Raw genomic sequence first — 22980 nt, 5'->3', positions numbered from 1 at the left:
TTTCTCATCCTTTCTCAAAAGATTAGTCTCTTGCACTAGCAGAATGGGGCTGCCATATACTGTGTCTCCTTCAATAGTGACGGCCATTTGCAGGGAGAATTTAAGCCCTTAGTATTAATGAAAATCACTTTGAACCCCCTTGAAATAATCCAAAATATAAATTACGAGCAAACCACCCACAGGCCACAGTCTCTAGCTCCTTCTTTAGGCCCCTTCCCCTTGTACCTTCTGTCCTCATCCTTGTTTGTCTATCCCAGCTCCTACCCATCCCCACCTTATTCCAAAATATCACCCACCTTCAAAAGCCTGGTAAGACACAAACCATGCAGGCAGGGCCAGCCCATGAGGAAGCTAGCTGTGCCTCACCCTACCCATATCACTGCAGCCTACCACTCCCTCCCCCATTCTCACCCCACAACTCTCTAAAGTATCTGATCCAAGAGTACCAGTCAATATGCATTGTATGTTCGGTGTCCCACTTATAGTCACATGATACAGTTTTGTGAAGTCAAATTATTACTCTTAGCGCTGGGCTAGACCTACCTGCTTTATGTTTATGCTTCTGCCACTCCATACTCTCTGCATCATGGGTGGACTGGGGTCTTTTGGTCTCTTCCAGTGTCTCCAGATGAGTGATCCCAGCTTCCTCCAGTGCTTTTCTTGGATGTCTAGGTTATCCTTTCAAAAATAAAGGCCAAACCAAAAGAATGCTGTCACCATTGCCCTCTCAGCTTAGCAATTATGGCCCTAGTTCATGCCTCCTCTGCAGTTGATAGATCTTAGAAAATCTCTGTGTCATAGGTATCCCATTTCAAAGTGCCCACTGCTCTTGCCTTGGTAGCCTCTGTTTCTTTCTCTTGATAGCTGTGGAAGCAAATGGTAATGTCTTTTGGTAGGTTTGTATATTCATTCAAAGCCCAGTGATCCCTCAGTTTTTATGGGGCTTAGGTTAGACCTGACAGGAGGGCCTTCTCAGTGTTCTGTACGACCTGGACGTAGTATAATCAGGAGTCTCAGGCACATCATGGAACCAGAGGTTGCATCTCCGGCTCTGATTTTTCTCCAGTTGCTTTTCCATCCCTACCAGGGCCTCTCCTTGTTGGTCCCCTTAGTTTTCTCGAGCCTGCATCCCATGTCAGCTATTACGTTACATTTCTTATATTCTGCAAACACCTACTCAGTTTTATGTGGATTACAACCCAAGAAGACTTGGTAAACCCAAGGAATAGCAATCCCTATAGATAGAACAATTCAGAAAGAAGAGAGTGCATGTTTCTGAAATAAGAAAGTCTTCACTCCCTGCCTAAATTATAGTTTAACATTCTGATCTCTAGTGGCATCAAGTTCCAGATTTTAGCCGCCTGATGCGGGAATGATATCAATATCTTTTTAAATCTAACCATTTTGGTAGTTGAAAATTATAAAAGCATTTGCTTGTGGAGTGTAAGTTTAACACCACTATTTCGCCTCAAAATATCTGATATATATAAGGTGAAGTTTTACCATACAATATTTTGAATACCATCATACATAGTTTAAACATTAGCTTCAACAGCTAACCAATGCAGTTGAACAAACAGTGGGGTCTGTCCTATTTATGAACAGAGTACATATGTTAGCCCACGCTTGGTGCTCTGAGCTCCTCCTATACAGCTTTAATGTCATTCTTAATGTCCCGGATCCACTGTCATTTCATTTTGTCTTTTTTTCATTTACTTGTACTTACTAGACTGCTTTATTTGTATTTGCTATACTGGAACCCATCGCAACTCATACCCTCACTAAGCACTGGTTAAGCAGATAGACCTCTTGGGCTAGCAGGCAAGGTTTTTGGGATGGGCGGGGGAGAGATCACCAATTTACCTCAAGTGACAGTGGAGCAAATGGCTTAGGTAGCCATTTCATCTTGTGACATCTCTTCCTTCTGTAATTAAATAAGTTTAGTGCAAACTACATTTAAAAAAAAATGTGTTAACCTACAAGTTTAACATGTATTAACATGATTAGTGCATGCTAAAATTTTAATGTGTTAAAAAAAATTTTTATTAAAACAAATATATGAAACAGGAAAAAAATGTGAAAATCAAGAGAAAGCTGAAATGAACTTAAAAGGAATTGAAAACGTTAGTGCTGTGCGCTTCTCTACTTTGGAAGATTATTTGCTGCTCATGTTTTCTTTACTTTCCCCTTTTTTTTCATGATGCTTCCTCTTCCTTTGAACTTTTTTCCCTTAAATGATGCCTCCTTTGAGTGTGTATAGCTCTCAACCTTCAATTGCCCTTGCTTGAAGGCTTTTCTTCCTATTTTCTATTTTTCCCACAACATGCTTAACCCAGTCCTTGCTTGGGGTCCAGAAACTGAAAAGTGCAGTAACAGGGATCTGAATGTGGTCAGTGAGTATCGTCTTTATTTTCTGGATTTTGGATTTAGCTTACACTTTTCCAATAGTAGTTCAAGGTGAGTTACATTCAAGTATAGTAAGTATTTCCCTGTCCCTAGAGAGCTTACAGTTTGCATTTGAGGCAGAGAAGGGTTAACTGACATACCCAAAGTAACAGAACATCAGCTGGATTTCCCTTGTTCTCAGCCTGCTACTTGTCCACTCCTTGTTAATAGCTTGGGTTTTCCTCCCTGGATCTGGGAGTGCTTTTCACAAAGGTGCTGGTAGAGATGCTTCCCCAATTGGTGCACAGCCATTGTATTGATGGTTAAATTATCTTAGATTTGTAACAATGATATAAGACAAGTTGTCATGCAGGGCAGTGAGGATATTAGGTATCTTTTTTTCCCCTGGGGAATTGAGCCTGGCGGGTGCTGTGAACATGGAGAACCCGATTCTGCAGGCCCTTCTGTTGTTAATTTCTCCTTTTCTTCTTTGGGCAGATATTGGCCGCCCTTCGACACTTGCACTTCAAGAACATTGTCCACTGTGACCTGAAACCGGAGAACGTTCTGCTGGCATCTGCAGATCCCTTCCCACAGGTAAGAGAAACCCCCTATGTGTATTGCAGTGCTCCCGTACAGATCATGTCTGCACTCCGTATGCGTGACACCCTCAACCCCTCTGTGGGTTGTCCAAAGGCATTCTTCAGCTACTATTGTGGAGTGGTCTCCTTCTGAAGTTGCTCTTGGTTTAGGGACTTATACAAGAGTGTCACATGAGACAGTTGGCTCTATGCAGTGATGTGGTCAGTGGAGTGAACATCCAGTGGTGGAGCAGCCCTTAGGCAGTTTCTTAGGCAGCTTATTTGGAAATCTGCCCCTGCAAAGAGGAATCTTTGGCCTGAGAGGGAGACAAGCCAGAGCTCACCTGTTTCCTCCTTCTGTGTGAAACAAGGGAGGAAAGAGGTGAGAGGGAGGGAGTCCTTTCCCAGGGTGGGACAGAGGGAAGGGAGGCAGGTCCCTCTTTGGGACAGAAAGGAGAACTCAGAGTAGGAGGGAAGAAGACGCCCTATTTCCAGTGTTGGTGAGAAAGCTTTGGGTGGTGAGGTTTACAGATACAAAAGTTGCACCCTCCCTGCAGCTGTCACTACCCAATTTTGATATTTGTGAATACAGGTGAAGCTTTTAATGCGTGTCTCCTTTCTTTCTCAGAGTTAAATTCAAAATTTATGAATACGTGTGTTGTGAAGAAATATTTAAGATATCTATTTTAACAACATATTTCCAACTATCAGGTGATTGTTGGCATAAGTATGGATCTGGGGATATATAATTCACATATGGTGGGAGTCTTTTAAGGCTGAGTTTTATTAGAAACAAAAGTTAAGGAATAATCTAGAAAATGACTAGGGGTTGCACTGGATTGGAATCTCATGATGATCTTATTAGGAATGTTGGCATGGTGTGCTGGAGCCGGCTCACAAGAGCTGGTTGTTAAATTTTTTAACATCTTGCAAGCTGGTTGTTCTGGCACGGCAAGCCAGCTCTCCAGGGCGGTAAGCATGGCTGGAGGGCGCCACAAGCCATGCATGCTTACCGCCACTTACCTCATCTCCCTCAGCCCTTGTTTGCCTGCACCTGCACCCCTGGGGGGGGGGGGGGGTTTAAATTGTTTACCTCCGTCGCAGCGGCCGCGTCAGTGAAAGCCCTGCCCATCTCTAGCCTTCCCTTCGTTCCCTCTATGTCCCGCCTTCTTCTGACATTTCCTCTTTCCGCGAGGGCGGGACACTGAGAGGGAACAAACACAAAGGGAAGGCTATAGACAGGCCTGGCTTTCACTGATGCGGCTGCTTCAACGAAGGTAAATAAAAGATTTAAATGATGCAGGGTGGCAGGAACAAAAAGGGGGATGTTGGGGGGATAAGAGGGTGGGCAGGTGGACATGACTGAGAGGGGAAGATGGGGGCAAAGGAGAATCGCTGGACATGGAGGGGAGGGCAGGAGAGAGCGGAGAAATTGCTGGACATGGATGGGAGGGCAGGGGAGAGCGGAGAAATTGCTGGATATGGAGGGGAGGGCAGGGGAGAGAGGATAATTGCTGGGGATGGAGGGGGGCAGGGGAGAGAGGAGAATTACTGGATATGGATGGATGGAGGGGGGCAGGGGAGAGGAGAATTGCTGGATATGGATGGATAGATAGATGGATGGAGGGCAGGGGAGAGGAGAGTTTCTGGACATGGGTGGATGGAGGGGAGAGCAGGGGAGAGAGGAGGATTGCTGCACTTGGATGGAGGGCGGGGGAGAGAGGAGAGTTTCAGGACATGGATGGAGGGGAGGGCAGGAGAAATTCTGGACATGGAGGGGAGGGAAGACAGGAAGGAGATGCACATGGATGGAGGGGAGAGAAGAAATTCTGGACATGGAGGGGAGGGAAGACAGAGGAAGGAGGTGCGCATGGATGGAGGGGAGAGAAGAAATTCTGGACATGGAGGGGAGGGAAGACAGAGGAAGGAGGTGCACATGGATGGAGTGGAAGGGAGAGAGAAGAAATGCTGGACATGGATGGAGGGGGAGGGAAGAGAGAGGAAGTGAGATGAACATGAATGGAGGAGAGAGAGGAGAAGTGCTGGACATGGATGGAGGGGAGGAAGGAGATGAGATGAGGGAAAAGGAAGAGAGGAGAAAAACTGCACATGGATGGAGAAAATAGGCAGAAGCTGGATCCACTGGACAGTCAAGTCTGCGTAGGACCCAGCTTTTACTTATGTGTATAGAGCGAGAAATGAAGAAGAAAGGAGGAAAGTAAAGAAATAAATGGAAAGGAAGCCCTGGAAACAGAGTTAAGAGGACAAGATAGCAGCAGAATCAGATACTGGGCCAGCATGATCAGAAAAACAGTCACCAGACAACAAAGGTAGAAAAAATCATTTTATTTTCATTTTAGTGTTTGGAATATGTCCACTTTGAGAATCAGGTGCTCAACATTAAAAGTTTATATGTATTTACTTTTTTATGGCATTTTATCCCACATTAAACATGAATTAGATTGGAACCTGAGAGCATTTAATTTTTTTTTTCCTGGAGAGAGTAATGCATTGCCCCCCACCTCCCAAGGCTCTCTCCCCGACTATAGCCAGCTCTGCAATTTGAGGGGGGGGGGGGGGGGGACGCAGAGTTGGACCAGGGCCTGTTGTTAAACATTTACCAGTACACCACTGAATGTTGGTCAGGGAGAGAGATTTATTTATTTTTTATTGATTATTTAAATTTTGCTCACACCTTTTTCAGTAGTAGCTCAAGGTGAGTTACATTACACTGGATATTTCTCTGTCACAGGAGGGCTCACAATCTAAGTTTGTACCTGAGGCAGTGGAGGGTTAGGTGACTTGCCCAAGATCACAAGGAGCAGCAGTGGGGTTTGAACTGGCCACCGGTTCTGTACACTAGTCAGGCAATTTCTGGTGGCAGCAAAAACTTTCTGGAAGGTCTCCATTACAGAGATTTGTGGTATGTTTGCATGATGAGAAAACTTACTGCAATTAAAAGAGTAATGTGTTTGTGTTCTTTCTCCTTTCCATATTTTATTTTTCCTTGCATTGTGATATCAATAAAATCTGGATTTGACTTCACATGGAAGACTTTCCTAAAATAATGGATTTGGGTTTTAGATGTATTACCTTTTAAAATTTGAGCACAAGACTAGCTAGTTGGGTAAATATGTTTTCTTTGGACAGCAGCATAAATGATCTGCACATTTGAAGATATCATCCCTGATGGTCCCTGAATGGAAGACCCCTCTCTAGGGCCCACAAAGATCTAGAGTTTATTCTGGTCATGTGCCAGCTTTCCCTCCTCAAGTAGTGTTCCTTATATTCTTTGTCTTTTCTCCATGTGGTAGAAGGGTCAAACCTTGCTCCTCTCCAAAATCCACCTACCTCTCTCTGTTGATTGATATCCAAAGAGCTAGGATTCAAGAAATACCCCCAGTACAGACACACCATGGCCCAGTTGGTTGCCTATGACCTGTGTCTATTGCTTTGGCAAAGCTCATGAAGCCATCAGGGGTGTGTTCATTGTCCAGATGTCTCCCAGGGCTTGAAGAAGTTTTAGCTATGTTCTTAGATTCCTTGCAGCTATTAAGTACAAGGTGCTGTTGTTGACTAAGCATTCTCCGAGGACAAGCAGGCTGGATATCATCACTGATGGGTCGTCGTCTGCGACGGCCCAGGAGACTGGAACTAGTCCAAAAAGAAAGACTTTTCCAGAACGCGACATTGCGCAGGGCCCGACGCACTGCGCATGCGGGAAGCTGGTCCAAGAAAAGTTCAGGATGGTTTCCCTGGGCACCCCTTCTTCCCATGATTCAGGAAAACGATTGGCTATGCTCTCTGGAAAGGATGCCTATACCCACATCTCGATACTCCCAGCTCACAGGAAGTATCTTCAGTTTCGGCTTGGATTGCAGCACTTTCAGTCTGGTCTGGCATCTGCACCCAGGGTCTTTACAAAGTGCCTGGCAGTTGTCGCAGCATCGCTATGCAGACTGGGAGTGCATGTCTTCTCTTATCTCGACGATTGGCTGGTGAAGAGCACCTCGGAAGCGGGTGCTCTGCGGTCCATACAGATGACTATTCAAGTGCTAGAGCTACTGGGCTTCGTAATCAATTATCCCAAGTCCCACCTTGTCCCGGTTCGGATATTGGAGTTTATTGGGGCTCTGTTGGACACACAGACATCTCGAGCTTATCTTCCCCAGGCAAGGGCAGACAACTGGCCCTGGTGTCCTCGGCTCAAGCTTCTCTACAGATCACCGCTCGGCAGATGTTGAGGCTCTTAGGGCACATGGCTTCCACTGTTCATGTGATTCCCATGGCACACCTACATATGAGGTCAGCTCAATGGACCCTAGCTTCCCAGTGGTGTCAGGCCACAGGGGATCTAGAGGATGTAATCCATCTTTCCACCAATTTTTGCAGTTTCCTTCAATGGTGGACCATTCGAACCAGTCTGACCTTGGGACGTCATTTCCAAATTCCTCATACACAAAACGTGCTGACAACGGATGCATCCCTTCTGGGGTGGGGAGCTCATGTAGATGGGCTTCACACTCAAGGAGCTTGGTCCTTTCAGGAAAGGGATCTTTAGATAAACCTCCTGGAATTACACGCGATCTGGAATGCTCTAAAGGCTTTCAGAGATCGGTTGTCCAACCAAATCATTCTAATTCAGACAGACAATCAGGTTGCAGTGTATTACACCAACAAGCAGGGGGTCACCGGATCTCGCCCTCTGTGTCAGAAAGCCGTCCGGATGTGGCTTTGGGCTCGCCGTTACGGCATGTTTCTTCAGGCCACATACCTGGCAGGCCTAAATAACAGTCTGGCCAACAGACTGAGCAGGATAATGCAACTTCACGAGTAGTCTCTGCACATGGACGTTGTCTGCAAGATCTTCCGAGCGTGGGGCACCCCCTTGATAGATCTTTTTGCCATTCAGATCAATCACAAGGTCCCTCAGTTCTGTTCCAGGCTTCAGGCCCACGACAGACTAGTGTCAGATGCTTTTCTCGTGCATTGGGGGACAGGTCTTCTGTATGCGTATCCTCCCATACCTCTAGAAGGGAAACCTCTGCTGAAACTCAAACAAGACTGCGGAGCCATGATTCTGATTGCACCTTTTTGGCCCCCGTCAGATCTGGTTCCCTCTGGAGATTGGACTGTTTTCCGACCCTCATCTCTCAGAACGAGGGGTCGCTTCTACATCCCAGTCTCTGGCTCTCATGGCCTGGATGTTGAGAACTTAGAAGTTGCCTCTTTAGGCCTTTCAGAGGGTGTCTCCCGAGTCTTGCTTGCTTCCAGGAAAGATTCCATGAAAAGAGTTATTCTTTCAAATGGAGGAGGTTTGCTGTCTGGTGTGACAGCAAGGTCCTAGATCCTTTTTCTTGCTCTACACGGACCCTGCTTGAATACCTTCTACACTTATCAGAGTTTGGTCTCAAGACCAACTCAGTAAGGGTTCATCTTCGTGCAATTAGTGCTTATCATCAACGTGTAGAAGGTCAGTCTATCTCAGGACAGCCTTTAGTAGTTCATTTTATGAGAGGTTTGCTTTTGTCAAAGCCCCCTGTCAAACCTCCACCAGTGTCATGGGATCTCAACGTCGTTCTCACCCAGCTGATGAAAGCTCCTTTTGAGCCACTGAATTCCTGCCATCTGAAGTACTTGACCTGGAAGGTCATTTTCTTGGTGGCTGTTACTTTAGCTCGTAGAGTTAGTGAGCTCCAAACCCTAGTAGTTCATGCACCTTATATCAAGTTTCACCATAACAGAGTAGTCCTCCACACTCACCCTAAGTTCTTGCTGAAGGTGGTGTCTGAGTTCCATCTGAACCAGTCAATTGTCTTGCCAACATTTTTTCCCCGGCCACATACCCGCCCTGGTGAGGACAAGTTGCACACCTTGGACTGTAAGAGAGCATTGGCCTTTTACGTGGAGCGGACTAAGCCCTACAGACACGCCCAATTGTTTCTTTCAACCCCAACAGGAAGGGAGTTGCCATCGGAAAACGCACCGTCTCTAATTGGCTAGCAGATTGCATTTCCTTCACTTATGCCCAAGCTGGGCTGACTCTAGAGGGCCATGTCACGGCTCACAATGTTAGAGCCATGGCTGCGTCAGTGGCTCACTTAAAGTCAGCCTCCATTGAAGAAATTTGCAAGGCTGCAACGTGGTCATCAGTTCACACATTCATATCTCACTACTGCCTTCAGCAGGATACCCGACGCGACAGTCGGTTTGGGCAGTTGGTGCTGCAGAATCTGTTTGGGGTTTAGAATCCAACTCCACCCCCCTAGGCCCATTTTTGTTCTGTTCCGAATCTGGCTCCAAGCGATTTGAGCTTTGGTCTCGTGTCTAGAAAAGCTTTCCTCTTCCTTGCTGTTGTTTTGGCGAGGTCTGGAACAATGAGAATTGATTTACCATCAATATATATGGTAGGATGGTTATGAGCTGAGGTTAAAATTTGTAGAGCTTTCTTCAGAGGCAAGAGACGCCAGATAGATTGGATGTTATGTTGATTTGGCCCTCTCGAAGAGCTGTTTTTTCATACTGGGATTGCTAGCATATTGCATTATTGCAAATTGCTTATCATTTTTCCAACTTGAAAGGATTTTTGTGTAGCCCCTGAAGCAGCCCTTGCTGGGCGAAACACGGCCTGTGTCGGGCTTACTTTTCATATGTATTTATATTATTATTATTTTTTATTATATTTTTAATTGTTTAATAAATTACGTTCTTTACGATCTGCTCTGTACTTTTTCCACCTTGGAGCTTGCAGACCGTCTGCCTTTGTGCTTTCTTGGATGTTCAATTTCAGACATTGTAAGCTTTATAGTGAAAGGTTCTTCCTCTCTTAAGCTTTAAATATCTACAGCACTTATTTCTATAGCCATATTGATATTTCATAGCTTGGTTTGATTTATTTGTTCTGTTGTGCAAATGAATCTATGCACTTTCATTTCAAATGTGCTTTAAATGCCCATTTATTTACATCATAAGCTATACAATGAAAGGTTTTTTCCTTTCTTAAGCTTTACATATCTCAGCACTTATTTCTAAAGCCATATTGACACTTCATAGCTTATTTTGATTTAAATGTTCTGCTATGCAACCTAATCTATACATTCTCATTTCAAGTGTGCTTTAGATGCCCACTACAAGTTATATAGTGAAAGGTTTTTCCTCTCTTAAGATTTAAATGTCTGCAACACTTATTTCTAAAGCAACGGACCCAGCACAGACCCCTGCGGGACCCCACTAACTACCCTCCTCCACTGAGAATACTGGCCACGCAATCCTACTCTCTGCTTCCTATCTTTCAACCAGTTCTTAATCCATAATAATACCCTACCTCCGATTCCATGACTCTGCAATTTCTTCAGGAGTCTTTCGTGCGGCACTTTGTCAAACGCCTTCTGAAAATCCAGATATACAATATCAACCGGCTCCCCATTGTCCACATGTTTGCTTACCCCCTCAAAAAAATGCATTAGATTGGTGAGGCAAGACTTCCCTTCACTAAATCCGTGCTGACTTTGTCTCATCAGTCCATGTTTTTGTATATGCTCTGCAATTTTATTCTTAATAATAGCCTCCACCATCTTGCCCGGCACCGACGTCAGACTCACCGGTCTATAATTTCCCGGATCTCCTCTGGAACCCTTCTTAAAAATCGGAGTAACATTGGCTACCCTCCAGTCTTCCGGTACTACACTCGATTTTAGGGACAGATTGCATATTTCTAACAGTAGCTCTGCAAGTTCATTTTTTAGTTCTATTAATACTCTGGGATGAATACCATCAGGTCCCGGTGATTTACTACTCTTCAGCTTGCTGAACTGACCCATTACATCCTCCAAGGTTACAGAGAATTTGTTTAGTTTCTCCGACTCCCCCGCTTCAAATATTCTTTCCGGCACCGGTGTCCCCCCCAAATCCTCCTCGGTGAAGACCGAAGCAAAGAATTCATTTAATTTCTCCGCTACGGCTTTGTCCTCCTTGATCGCCCCTTTAACACCATTTTCGTCCAGCGGCCCAACCGACTCTTTGGCCGGTTTCCTGCTTTTAATGTATCTAAAAAAATTTTTACTATGTATTTTTGCTTCCAACGCTAATTTCTTCTCAAAGTCCTTTTTTGCCCTCCTTATCTCCGCTTTGCATTTGGCTTGGCATTCCTTATGATCTATCCTGTTACTTTCAGTTGGTTCTCTTCTCCACTTTCTGAAGGATTGTTTTTTGGCTCTAATGATTTCCTTTATCTTACTGTTTAGCCACGCCGGCTGACGTTTAGTCTTTTTTCCCTTTTTTCTAATACGTGGAATATATTTGTCCTGAACCTCCAGGATGGTGTTTTTAAACAGCATCCACGCCTGATGCAAGTTTTTTACTCTGCGAGCTGCTCCTTTCAGTCTTTTTTTCACCATTTTTCTCATTTTGTCGTAATCACCTTTTCTATAGTTAAACGCTAGCGTACTTGATTTCCTAGTTTCACTTCCTTCAATGCCAATATCAAAACCGATCATATTATGATCACTGTTATCAAGCGGCCCTCGTATCGTTACCCCCTGCACTAGATCATGAGCACCACTAAGGACTAAGTCTAGTATTTTTCCTTCTCTTGTCGGCTCCTGAACTAGCTGTTCCATGAAGCTGTCCTTGATTTCATCAAGAAATCTTATGTCCCTTGCGTGTACAGATGTTACATTAACCCAGTCTATATGCGGGTAATTGAAATCCCCCATTATTATTGTGTTGCCCAGTTTGTTTGCGTCCCTGATTTCCTTTAACATTTCCGCATCCGTCTGTTCGTCCTGGCCAGGCGGACGGTAGTACACTCCTATCACTATCCTTTTCCCCTTTGCACATGGAATTTCAATCCACAGTGATTCCAAGGAGTGTTTTGTTTCCTGCAGAATTTTCAATCTATTTGATTCAAGGCTCTCGTTAATATACAATGCTACCCCTCCACCAATCCGATTCACCCTATCACTACGATATAATTTGTACCCCGGTATGACAGTGTCCCACTGGTTATCCTCCTTCCACCAGGTCTCAGAGATGCCTATTATATCTAATTTTTCATTTAGTGCAATATATTCCAACTCCCCCATCTTATTTCTTAGGCTCCTGGCATTGGCATATAGACATTTCAAACTATGTTTGTTGTTCCTAAGTACATCATGCTTAGTACTTGACAGTATTAATTGGCAATCTTTTGTCTGATTTTTATTGTTATTTAAAGATACCCGATCTACTACAATCTCTTTTGCAACCTCACTATCAGGATACTCTATCTTCCCTGTTATGGTGATATCTTTGAAAGATACCTTATCCCGAACCATGCTCTTTTGAGCGACTGTCGGCCTTCCCCCCATTTCTAGTTTAAAAGCTGCTCTATCTCCTTCTTAAACGCCGATGCCAGCAGCCTGGTCCCACTCTGGTTAAGATGGAGCCCATCCTTTCGGAATAGGCTCCCCCTTCCCCAGAATGTTGCCCAGTTCCTAACAAATCTAAAGCCCTCCTCCCTGCACCATCGTCTCATCCACGCATTGAGACTCTGGAGCTCTGCCTGTCTCTTGGGCCCTGCGCGTGGCACAGGTAGCATTTCAGAAAATGCTACCCTGGAGGATCTGGATTTCAGCTTTCTACCTAAGAGCCTAAATTTTGCTTCCAGAACCTCTCTCCCACATTTTCCTATGTCATTAGTACCCACATGTACCAAGACAGCCGTCTCCTCCCCAGCACTATATTTTCACAACCATTCCTTTTAGTTAACATATATACACCTAATAACAACTCTCCTGACTTTTTCCACACGCTATTTAGTACAGTATCCTCCTTTGATCCAGCCCTGATACTCATATCTGGAGACTTTAATCTCCCTTTAGGTAAGTGGTTAGATAAAAGCGCTCCCTCTACAAAATCCTCCTCAAATGTCATCATTACATTGCACTCATTAATGGCTCAATTCAATTTAATAGATCCTAGGAGAACAAAATTTCCTGATAAAAGAGATTATACTTATTACTCCCCTCCTCATTGTACATTCTCCAGAATCGATTATTTTCTCCTCTCTGCCACTTTACTTCCCTCAGTCACAGAAACTATAATATATCCTATTGTCATCTCTGATAATGAACCCATTTCTCTGGATATGCTCTCCCAGATGCCATGTTCACCTAGGTCTCCTATTTGGCCTATTAATATTAATCTCTTACTAATATTAAATCTCGAATCACAGCCTTTATCTCTGAATTCTTTCTCAATAATGCATCAGAAAGTTTAACACAGATTACTATCTGGGAGGCTTTCAAAGCAACATTAAGAGGAGAGCTAATTTCTATAGCAGCCTTTAAAAAGAAAGAACAAAATACTAGGCTTGACAATCTAGAAAAACAAATTAAAAATTACGAAAACAAATTTATCATCACACAAGACAAACAATTTTTAAACAAGCTTTGTCAGCTTAAATATGAATATAATAAAATTGTAAGTGAAACGGCCTTACAAGAGATTTTTCATTCCAAAACCCAGTACTACATAGGAGGAAATAAGAGTGGCAAGATTCTAGCTAACTATCTTAAGCATAAAAAAACCAAAGTACAAATTCCTTCAGTTAAGAATAACAAAAACAAAAATGTCTCCTCGGCCACTGAAATTTTAAGTGCATTCCATCAATTTTATAATGAACTGTACACATCAGAAACAGACGGTGATCCTGATAAAATTAAAAAATTTTTATCTCAGTTGACCCAACCGCAATGGTCCTTCTCAGATAATAAACTTCTTACGGCACCATACAGTTTGCAGGAAATTACGCAAGCTCTTAAAGACCTTCCCACAAAACGCCTGGTCCAGATGGCATTCCTGTTTTCTACAAAATGTTCTCACACTTACTCCATACGACTCTTATGCAACTCTTCAGTTCTTTAGACACCTTAGATGCTACATCTAGTAGATTCACAGAAGCTCTTATCACAGTAATTCCAAAACCTAATAAAGACCCCCAACTAGTACAGAATGACAGGCCTATATCTCTTCTTAATTCTGATTATAAAATCTAAGCAAAATTATTAGCCAATAGATTGAAGAAAATTATCTACAAAGTCATCTCCCCAAATGAAATTGGCTTTATGCCAAACAGATTAGTATCAGATAATTCTAGATTATTCTTTCAATTATCACATATTGCCAAATCTCAAAATTGCCCCATCATCGCTATGTCCCTAGATGCAGAAAAAGCCTTCGATAGGGTAGAATGGCAATATCTTTTTAACGTCCTAGAATGATTCGGTGCAGCACCAGACTTTATTTCAAAACTAAAAGTATTATACTCAAAGCCCACAGCCAAAATCATTGCCAATAATCATTTATCAGATGAGGTTCATCTTTACAGAGGAACTCGACAGGGTTGTCCTTTGTCACCTTACTTGTTCAACTTAGCACTAGAACCACTCATAATTGCTATAAATTCTCAGATCAACATAGCAGGAATAACATATAAAAACACTTAATTTAAAATATCTGCATATGCTGATGATATACTATTATATATTTCCAATCCTCAGACCTCGCTACCCTCTTTATTCTCTTTGATCCACTCCTCCGAAATCTCGGGCTATAAAATGAATCAAACCAAAACTGAAGTACTACCACTTATTCATGCAGTTCCTAGTTTAGTCCAGCCCTTCAATCTTATTTGGTCCTCAGAAAAAATCAGGTATCTTGGTATCGACCTACATTACACAACACAAGATACCACTAAGCACAATAGTGAAAACATACTTAAATTTATTAAAGAACTTATATTAAAGTGGCATCCTCTTCATATGTCCTGGTGGGGCAGAATTGAGACCATCAAAATGATAATCTCTCCTAAAATGAACTTCATTTTGAGCATGATTCCAATGTTATTTCAAACTTTGTTTTATAAACAGGTAGAAAAGCTGCTGGTCTCTTTTCTTTGGAAATCTAAGATGACCAGAATATTAAAAAAACTCAAGGCTTCAAAGAAAAATTTGGACTAATGTTCCCTGACTTTTTACTGTATCACAAATCATTCATTGCACAGCAAGTTTGCTACTGGTTTATTACTGAAGAAGATTTACCAGTCTGACTCCAATTGGAACAACTCATATCTTCAACAATACCATTATATTTAACTATCTACATGATGCCTACCTTACCTGAAATTGATAACTCTGTTTTTCATAATACTAAAACTTGCCTAATTTAGACAAAACATAGATTATCCAATCCCTTCCACCCTATATCTACCTATCTGGAACAACCCCAGATTCCGCATCAACCATAAAACATTCTTATGGAAGTCCTGGATTAACTGCGGAATTTGGACCATTGTGCAAAAGGGAAGAACGCTTTATTAACATTTCAAGAACTTCATACAAATAAGCATATCCCCAAAGCACACTTCTTTCAATGGATGCAACTTATACACTGTATTAAGTCTACAAGCACACTTAGAACCACTGATATCCATGAACCCTCTATTTATCAGACTGCTGCTACTACTACTATTTATCATTTCTATAGCGCTACTAGATGTATGCAGCGCTGTACACTTGAACGTGAAGAGACAGTCCCTGCTCGACAGAGCTTACAATCTAATTAGGACAGACAAACAAGACAAGAGATAAGGGAATATTAAGGTGAGGATGATAAGGGTTCTGAACAAGTGAATAAGGGTTAGGAGTTAAAAGCAGCATCAAAAAGGTGGGCTTTTAGCTGAGATTTGAAGACGGCCAGAGATGGAGCTTGAGTACTGGCTCAGGAAGTGTATTCCAGGCATATGGTGCAGCAAGATAAAAGGAACGGAGTCTGGAGTTAGCGGTGGAGGAGAAGGGTGCAGATAAGAGAGATTTACCCAGTGAACAGAGTTCCTGGGGAGGAATGTAGGGAGAGATGAGAGTGGAGAGGTACTGAGGAGCTGCAGAGTGAATACACTTATAGGTCAATAAGAGGAGTTTGAACTGTATGCGGAATGGCCTAGTGGTTAGGGTGGTGGACTTTGGTCCTGGGGAACTGAGGAACTGAGTTCAATTCCCACTTAAGGCACAGGCAGCTCCTTGTGACTCTAGGCAAGTCACTTAACCCTCCATTGCCCCATGTAAGCCACATTGAGCCTGCCATGAGTGGGAAAGTGCGGGGTACAAATGTAACCAAAAAAAAAATGGATACGAAGCCAGTGAAGTGACTTCAGGAGAGGGCTAATATGAACATAATGACCCTGGCGGAATATTAGTCGTGCAGCAGAATTTTGAACAGATTGAAGAGGAGAGAGATGGCTAAGTGGGAGACCTGTGAGAAGCAAGTTGCAATAGTCTAAGCGAGAGGTGATAAGAGCGTGGATGAGGGTTTTGGTAATGTGCTCAGAAAGGAAAGGGTGAATTTTGCTGATAGAGAAAGAAACGACAGACTGCTACATCCTTGAATAATAACGACATGTTGCTTCATCTATTTACAAAATTTTACTCACTTATTACTACAAACATAGATGCTGACCAAGTTCTATCACAATCTACACATCCACGCATGTGGAAATCCTTGATTAGACCTCTTCCTTCTGCCAATATTATGCAATCAGTGTTTTTTTTCTCTATCATAGGGTTACATGGACTCCACATAAACTTCACATTGCTAAGCTTGCAACTTCCAACCTTTGTTGGCATTGTCAAACACAAGTAGGCACGCTTGTTCATATGATTTATGATTGTAAACAAATTAAGATGTTTGGCAAAAAAATTGGGAAACCATATGTTCTATATTTCACATCAATGTCAAGCTTAATGCTTCATTAATCATATTTAAATCTTGTTCCCCTGAAATATATCTAACAGAACAAGTTTTATTTGATATTTTGATATCTATCGGACAATTTATGATTTTAACCAACTGGAAAAACGCATCAATACTCAATGAATATTTCTGGTGGCAGTCAGTTTTATCATATCACAAATTGGAAACAGCCTCTGCAAGTTTTACTGGATCCTACAACAAAAAAAACATTGACATGGTCTCCTTTAACGGATTATATTCACTCAATTGGTTAATATTTCTTATCTGTTCTCAATGCTAGTACATATACTGTTCTGAATCACTTCTCCAGCCATTATCAATATGTCCTATCTTTATTCCGTGGCGAGGCCCAATTGACCAATGTTCATTGTTTTGAGTGAGCCTGGAGGGCTAAGGATACCCCATCAGTGATGATATCCAGCCTGCTTGTCCTCGGAGAAAATGATGATACATACCTGTAGCAGGTATTCTCCGAGGACAGCAGGCTGGATATCATCACAACCCACCCTCCTCCCCTTTGGAATTGTTCCTGTTATAGTTTTTACTTTTTAGAAACTGAGGGGACATGCTCGCATCGCGGGCGGGAAGCTGCTCGCGCATGCGCAGTGCGTTGGGCCCCAGGTGACGTCGCATTCTAGAAAAGTCTTTCTTTTTGGACTAGTTCTGGTCTCTTGGGCCGTCGCAGACGACGATCCATCAGTGATGATATCCAGCCTTCTGTCCTCGGAGAATACCTTCTACAGGTATGTATCTTCATTTTCTTGGATAAATCTTCCATTGGCTGTTCTTCCTCTTCAGATACTATGGTACCACTTCTGTGCATACTGCACCCTTCCAGTGCCAGGACTATGAAATTTTTATTTTACTTTAGCTAGGACTTATATTCTGCTCACACCTAAAAAGGCTTGAAGCAGATTACAGTATAAGAAGCCAGTAATAATAAACTGGGATAATATACAAAGTAGAGAAAAACTAACATAGTAATCTAAACTATAATACATGGTCAACATAATATGTAAACTAGGGCTGTACATTTAACGCGTTAATATTGTGGTTAATGTGCTAAATGCTTAACTAGTGTTAAAAATTTTAACACAGAACGCATTCCTCTGTCTCCCCATCCCCCAAATCCAGCTTTGCCCCGTCTTGGCTCCCTGCCCCCTCCCACTGATTTACTCATTTTAGATAGTCTGGAGCTCGTGCGCCGATCCTCTGCTTCTTTCTCACTGTGGCTGTAGCGGCAGCAAGCAAAAAGGTGCAGGGATGTTCCCCTCTGTGTGCTGATGCTGGCTCTGCTGGACCCAGAAACAGGAAATTATAGATGGTCTGGAGCTCGTGCACCGATCCCCTGCTTCTCTCTTCACCGTGGCTGTAGCAGCAGCAAGCAAAAGACGGGCACAGGGATGCTCCCCTCTGCGTGCTGCTGCTGGATCCTACCGCTGCTGGATCCTACTGCTGCAGCCGTGCCCTCGCTGCCCTGGTCCTAACTGAAGGCCCCTGGTGGTCTCTGTGGGGTGGAACATTTTCTTTTCTGCCTGCTGCAATGCCATTATTCCCCTGTCTGCCGGCACCACCGTGTTTTCAAAATGGTGGCTGAGACTTCTCACAGGTCTTGACAGTCTTGCAAGACTTCCACAGGGATTCTTGGTCGTCATTTTTAAATTACAGCGGTGCCGGGCAGGGGGGAATAGCAGCAGCACAACAGGCAGCAATGAACATGTCGTGTGTGTGCCCCCCCCCCCCCCCCCCCACATAGGCCACTAGATCACCAGCAGTACACCTTTAAAGGTAGGACCGGGGAGGGCTGTAGTGTTCGGTGGGCATCCAGGCAGAGTCTCTGGGCCCTCGGGTACTGCCCAGTTGCCTGAATGGTCAGTCCGCCCCTTCCTTATAAGATGGAAAAGATAATTTGAAAAAGTGTTTTGTGCCATGACCTGAATCCAGAATTGAGATGAGGGAACATGTAAAATGGAGCAAGGCCCTGAGCAATTTTAAAAACAAAACAGCGATGTTTAAAAATAATTCTTGCTTCTATGGGTAACCAATGAAACCGCACCCCCCAACTCAAATACCTGAGCTGGCAGGTATCCCCATGCCCTGCCAGCGAAGAGGGCCTCATCCTGCTTCTGGAGCAATCCTGTACTCTGCAGCTCATGGCCTATACTACTCTCTGTACTGCTGCTGTCTGTGCACTGCCCCCCTTCTCTCCTCACTACAAAAATTTATGTTGCCCAACTGGCTGCTATTTAATCTGTTATCTCCTCTTTTCTCTTCTTAAAACTAAAACAGTGGCATAACAACTTTCTTCAAAGCAACTTCATCAATTTAAAAAAAAACAAAATAAAAAAAACTGCCCATTTGAGTATTCACAAAAGCTATTTGAGTATTCACACAACCTTTATGTTCCCACTTCTCTTCTTTTCACTGCTCACTTCCGGTCCATTGTCATTAACATTTTGTTTCTTCCTTTCAGACCAAAGAATTCTCTCTTGCTCTCTGCACCTTCTCAAACTTTTCCAACTTTTATTTTCTCATTTTCACTTCCTTTCTTGACCTCTTAAACACATTATTCTCCAAAATGAAATTCTTCCTCTAAGATTCATCTCTTGTGGTATAACTGCTTTCTCTTCCGCTTCTTTAGCCCACACCTTCCTTTTGGCTGCAACCAGTCTGATTTCTGTCCTGTCTACTTCAGGAGACCAATTTTCTTCAGTTCTTGGGGAATCAGTATCAATTATAACCACCACCTCATGGTGTACATTTTCTTTTTCCTTCAGTTATTCAGTCTGAACAATGCTATCAGTTTGCCTCCTTTCCCACTATTTCTGCTGTCATAAAGCAATTTTCCTTCTTTTGGGATGTACCTTTCATTAAACTCTCCTTTTTTTTCATCTCCAGTCTCATCCTTCTCAAACACCACTCTTTTTTTTTTTTTTTCTACACCAGAGACCTTCCCTTTTAAACCCAGCACAGACAGGTTATTCTCTAGTGCTCACTTCTCGGCTGGCATCGGACCTTCCACTTCTGTCATATACTCGCTCCATTGGACAAATTTGGTCACCTGTGACTGCCAACTTGATCTTCTACCAGCTCCGGGCCATTGGAATCCAGCTCAGTAAGGGTGTCCCAGTCAGTCTTTTCCCACTTAGGTATATCATCTCAGCCAGATTACTTGGCTCAAAAACATTATTTTTTCCTTGAGACCCCTCCAACTTTAAACTACCAGACTGCACCTCCAGTTCCTGGACATTATCATTCTCTTCTCTCTTTTTGGAGAGTTCGGAACCCAGTTTTTACTTTTCCCTATGACTTTTACAGATTCTTCACATTCCTTCTCCAAGTGCTTCGTGCATATCAAACTCCAGTCACCTTGACCCCCTTCCTCTGTCCACAGTCTAATTTGCTGCACCATCATACACTGAACAGGAGTTATTCAGCCCTCAGGATGGGAGTCTAGATTCAGCTTGATAGCGCACTCTAAGCCCTTCTGACCGATTCTTTTCCCGCGCTTAGATTGGTGTCACAGTACTAACTTATGTATCCTTGTTTCCCACACCAGTAACGGACCGCAAGCCCATTTTTCCTTCTGGAAAATTTCATCTTAAAATGAATTCATTTATGGAAAAAATGGTGTTTATCAAATTTTCTGTTAAATATCCCAGAGTTGACTACTTTTATACCTCCCTTCGGAGGGAACTGAACTGGTGTTTAGGGCAGATGATTTATAGTTGTTTAAATGATGGTTAAGCACTTGAATTTCAAATGAGGAGAATGTTGATAGGTTAGTAAATAATGATGGTTTGTTCATTTTTGGACATTTTCAATTTGGGAAAAGAAAGATGTCCTGGGAAGTAATTTAGGGATGCTGCATTTGTTTAATTTGGCTTCAAAGTTGGCTGTAAAGAATGATGATGGAATACTCCTAAGCCTGTGAGCCTGGGGAGCACACCAAGTTATAAAAGTAGTGCTCGGACTGGACTGATAGCTAGGAAGTTAGGGTACCAACTTTTGTGCCTTCAGGATGTGCTGGATGAAGGACTGTTATCAACTGTAGGTATCTTGTGGAAAGGCATTGGGTTTCCTTCCATTTGGCTCTACCTACATCTGTACCCCTGAATAGAATAGAGTAAGTTAATCATGAGTGTTTTGATCTGAGGGAAGGGTAGTTCTTTTCTCACCTCTTCCCCTAAATGTCAAGGGTGACATTTATTTTTAGCCTGGGCAACTGTAACCCAGGGTTAAATATTTTAAAATTTGACCTGGGGAGCTCCGGGATCTTAGAGCTTGTTTCCAGGCCATTGGTGGCCAGTGGAGGAACCTTTTTCTGGGTCCGGGAGCCTCCAAAGCAGCTGCAGTGGGGAGTCCTTCCCTTGATCTGGGCGCATTTCCAGGGGTTGTTGGGGCAATGCAGAATGCACCTAAAATGAAGGCCGGTGGGTGGAGGCAGGCAGGAAAATGGCCTACTTGAGGCCTGTATGTCAGAGCTTCGCCGTGTGGACTAGTATTCTGCATATGTGCTATGGCGTCTGGAGCTCCGACTAGGCTTCTGAAGCCAGGACCTAAATTAGTTTGTATCCAATGTTCTGCTGTTGCAAGTAGTGGCTAGACCATGGCAGTGAGGGAGGTCCTCCCGAACCAGATTCAAGGACAGGGGAAGCCTGCAAATCATCTGGAGAGCTAGATAAGAAGTCCTGTGAACCTCTGGTTTATTTATTTTTATTTTAAAATGTTCCTGGTTCATAGGAGTTGGGGTCCTGTGAACTTATTTTAAAAATAATATATTTTTGGTGGTGTGGGCCTTCAAGGGTCCTTAGGTTGCGGGTCATAGTGGCCTAGGTCCCTAAAAAAAATGTATTTTATTAAATTCTGCATTTAGGGGTTTGGCTGAAAATTGGGCTTCCAGGCAGTCATTTGTGGCTCCGATCAGTGGTGGACATAGCGGGGACTGTGTGTTCTATTTTTTTTTAGAAAGAAGTTAGGGGTTTCTGGGTGAATTTGGACCATTGTTGTGGCAAAAATGTGTAATGTTCATTAATATGGGTATGTTTAATGTTGGAAAAAATGGTGAGAAACTTTCTAAGTGTAGCAAAAACTGAGCATGCACAGAAGGAGGGGGCCAACGCTACAGTGGCACATAGAATATAGTATGGAAGTGTACTGGCCACTGAGTTCAGAATACAGGATTGTTCCAGCTGCCAGAAGAGGCCCTCTTCAGCTGGCTGGGCTTGGGGATCCCCAATCAGTCTTTAAAAAGGTACTGCAATTTTTGGTGGGCCCAGACCCACCTGTGGCTATGCCACTGCCTAGTAATGCCACTCTCTGTGCAGATCATGCAGGGAACAACTGCATCAATTGCTGCTCCATATCTTCTGGTGCACAGAGACTTACTGGATCCACATTGAATAATGTCAACAACCTCTACAGGAAATACCATAAATCCACAAATATAAGTAATACTCCTCTTAGACTTCATTCTCCCCCCCTGGAGCTCAAATGCAAGTGGACATCTCTCGTCTACCAAACTGTTTCCACATAATATCTCAGACATGCCCATGACAGAAAGGGCAGACTCCTTTGGCAATGTTAGACGTCTGTTATAAATTTATACAAGGCTATAAACAACTGCTCAGCAGCCATCTCACAACCGTCAACATCTCTTCAGATGCTGTCCCCACTTGGGATGCCATAGTTGAGGTCCCAGTAACCCATGTTCTCACCAAGGCCTTTGCTTGCAGGTTCAGGTTTCCAATAGAGTTCATAGATATCTGAGCATTCCCCTCTACATTGAACATGACAGTACAGGGTCTGGATCCCTGTATCCTCACTTCTGCAACTGCATGGCTCTCCAGAGCACTCGTCTTACCCCAAATTCCTCAAGAAATTAGTTAACACATTTTGACATTGATTGCATCACCATTCAATCAGGTAGAAGAGTTGGATGTTTTTTTATCATATCTTGATCAGCTGAAGTAGATGCCGGCCACACTGGTACACAAAATCCTATTTGAAACACAGGCCAAGAATTGGCAGATGTTGCTTTCCATAACTCCTACCTGCAGGTGCCTGATGCTCAAGTATAGGGTGTTCTTAGTCCTTGGATTCGATGAACCTCATCTACTGTACTAGTCAGTCATAGCCATCAAAAAATGATAGCTACACTCTGGACCAGTTCAGGAGAAAGGTATTCAAGTCACTGTGGGTGCAAGGAGGAGTGGCCTAGTGGTTA

General features: G+C 43.2%; 1 protein-coding gene across 2 annotated transcripts in view; it reads left to right on the top strand.

Annotated features, from left to right (window-relative positions):
• PRKD2 (protein kinase D2) overlaps positions 1–22980 on the top strand; it is a 98899-nt gene that overhangs the window by 54182 nt on the left and 21737 nt on the right. For both annotated transcript variants that reach the window (XM_030217373.1, XM_030217375.1), the window contains exon 15: positions 2884–2982. In XM_030217373.1, the coding sequence (XP_030073233.1) occupies positions 2884–2982 (99 nt within the window). The remainder of the gene's footprint in view (positions 1–2883; positions 2983–22980) is intronic.

Source organism: Microcaecilia unicolor, chromosome 11 (genome assembly GCF_901765095.1).
Source record: "Microcaecilia unicolor chromosome 11, aMicUni1.1, whole genome shotgun sequence".
NCBI classification, from domain to species: Eukaryota; Metazoa; Chordata; class Amphibia; order Gymnophiona; family Siphonopidae; genus Microcaecilia; species Microcaecilia unicolor.
This window is presented reverse-complemented; position numbering and strand designations above follow the sequence as displayed.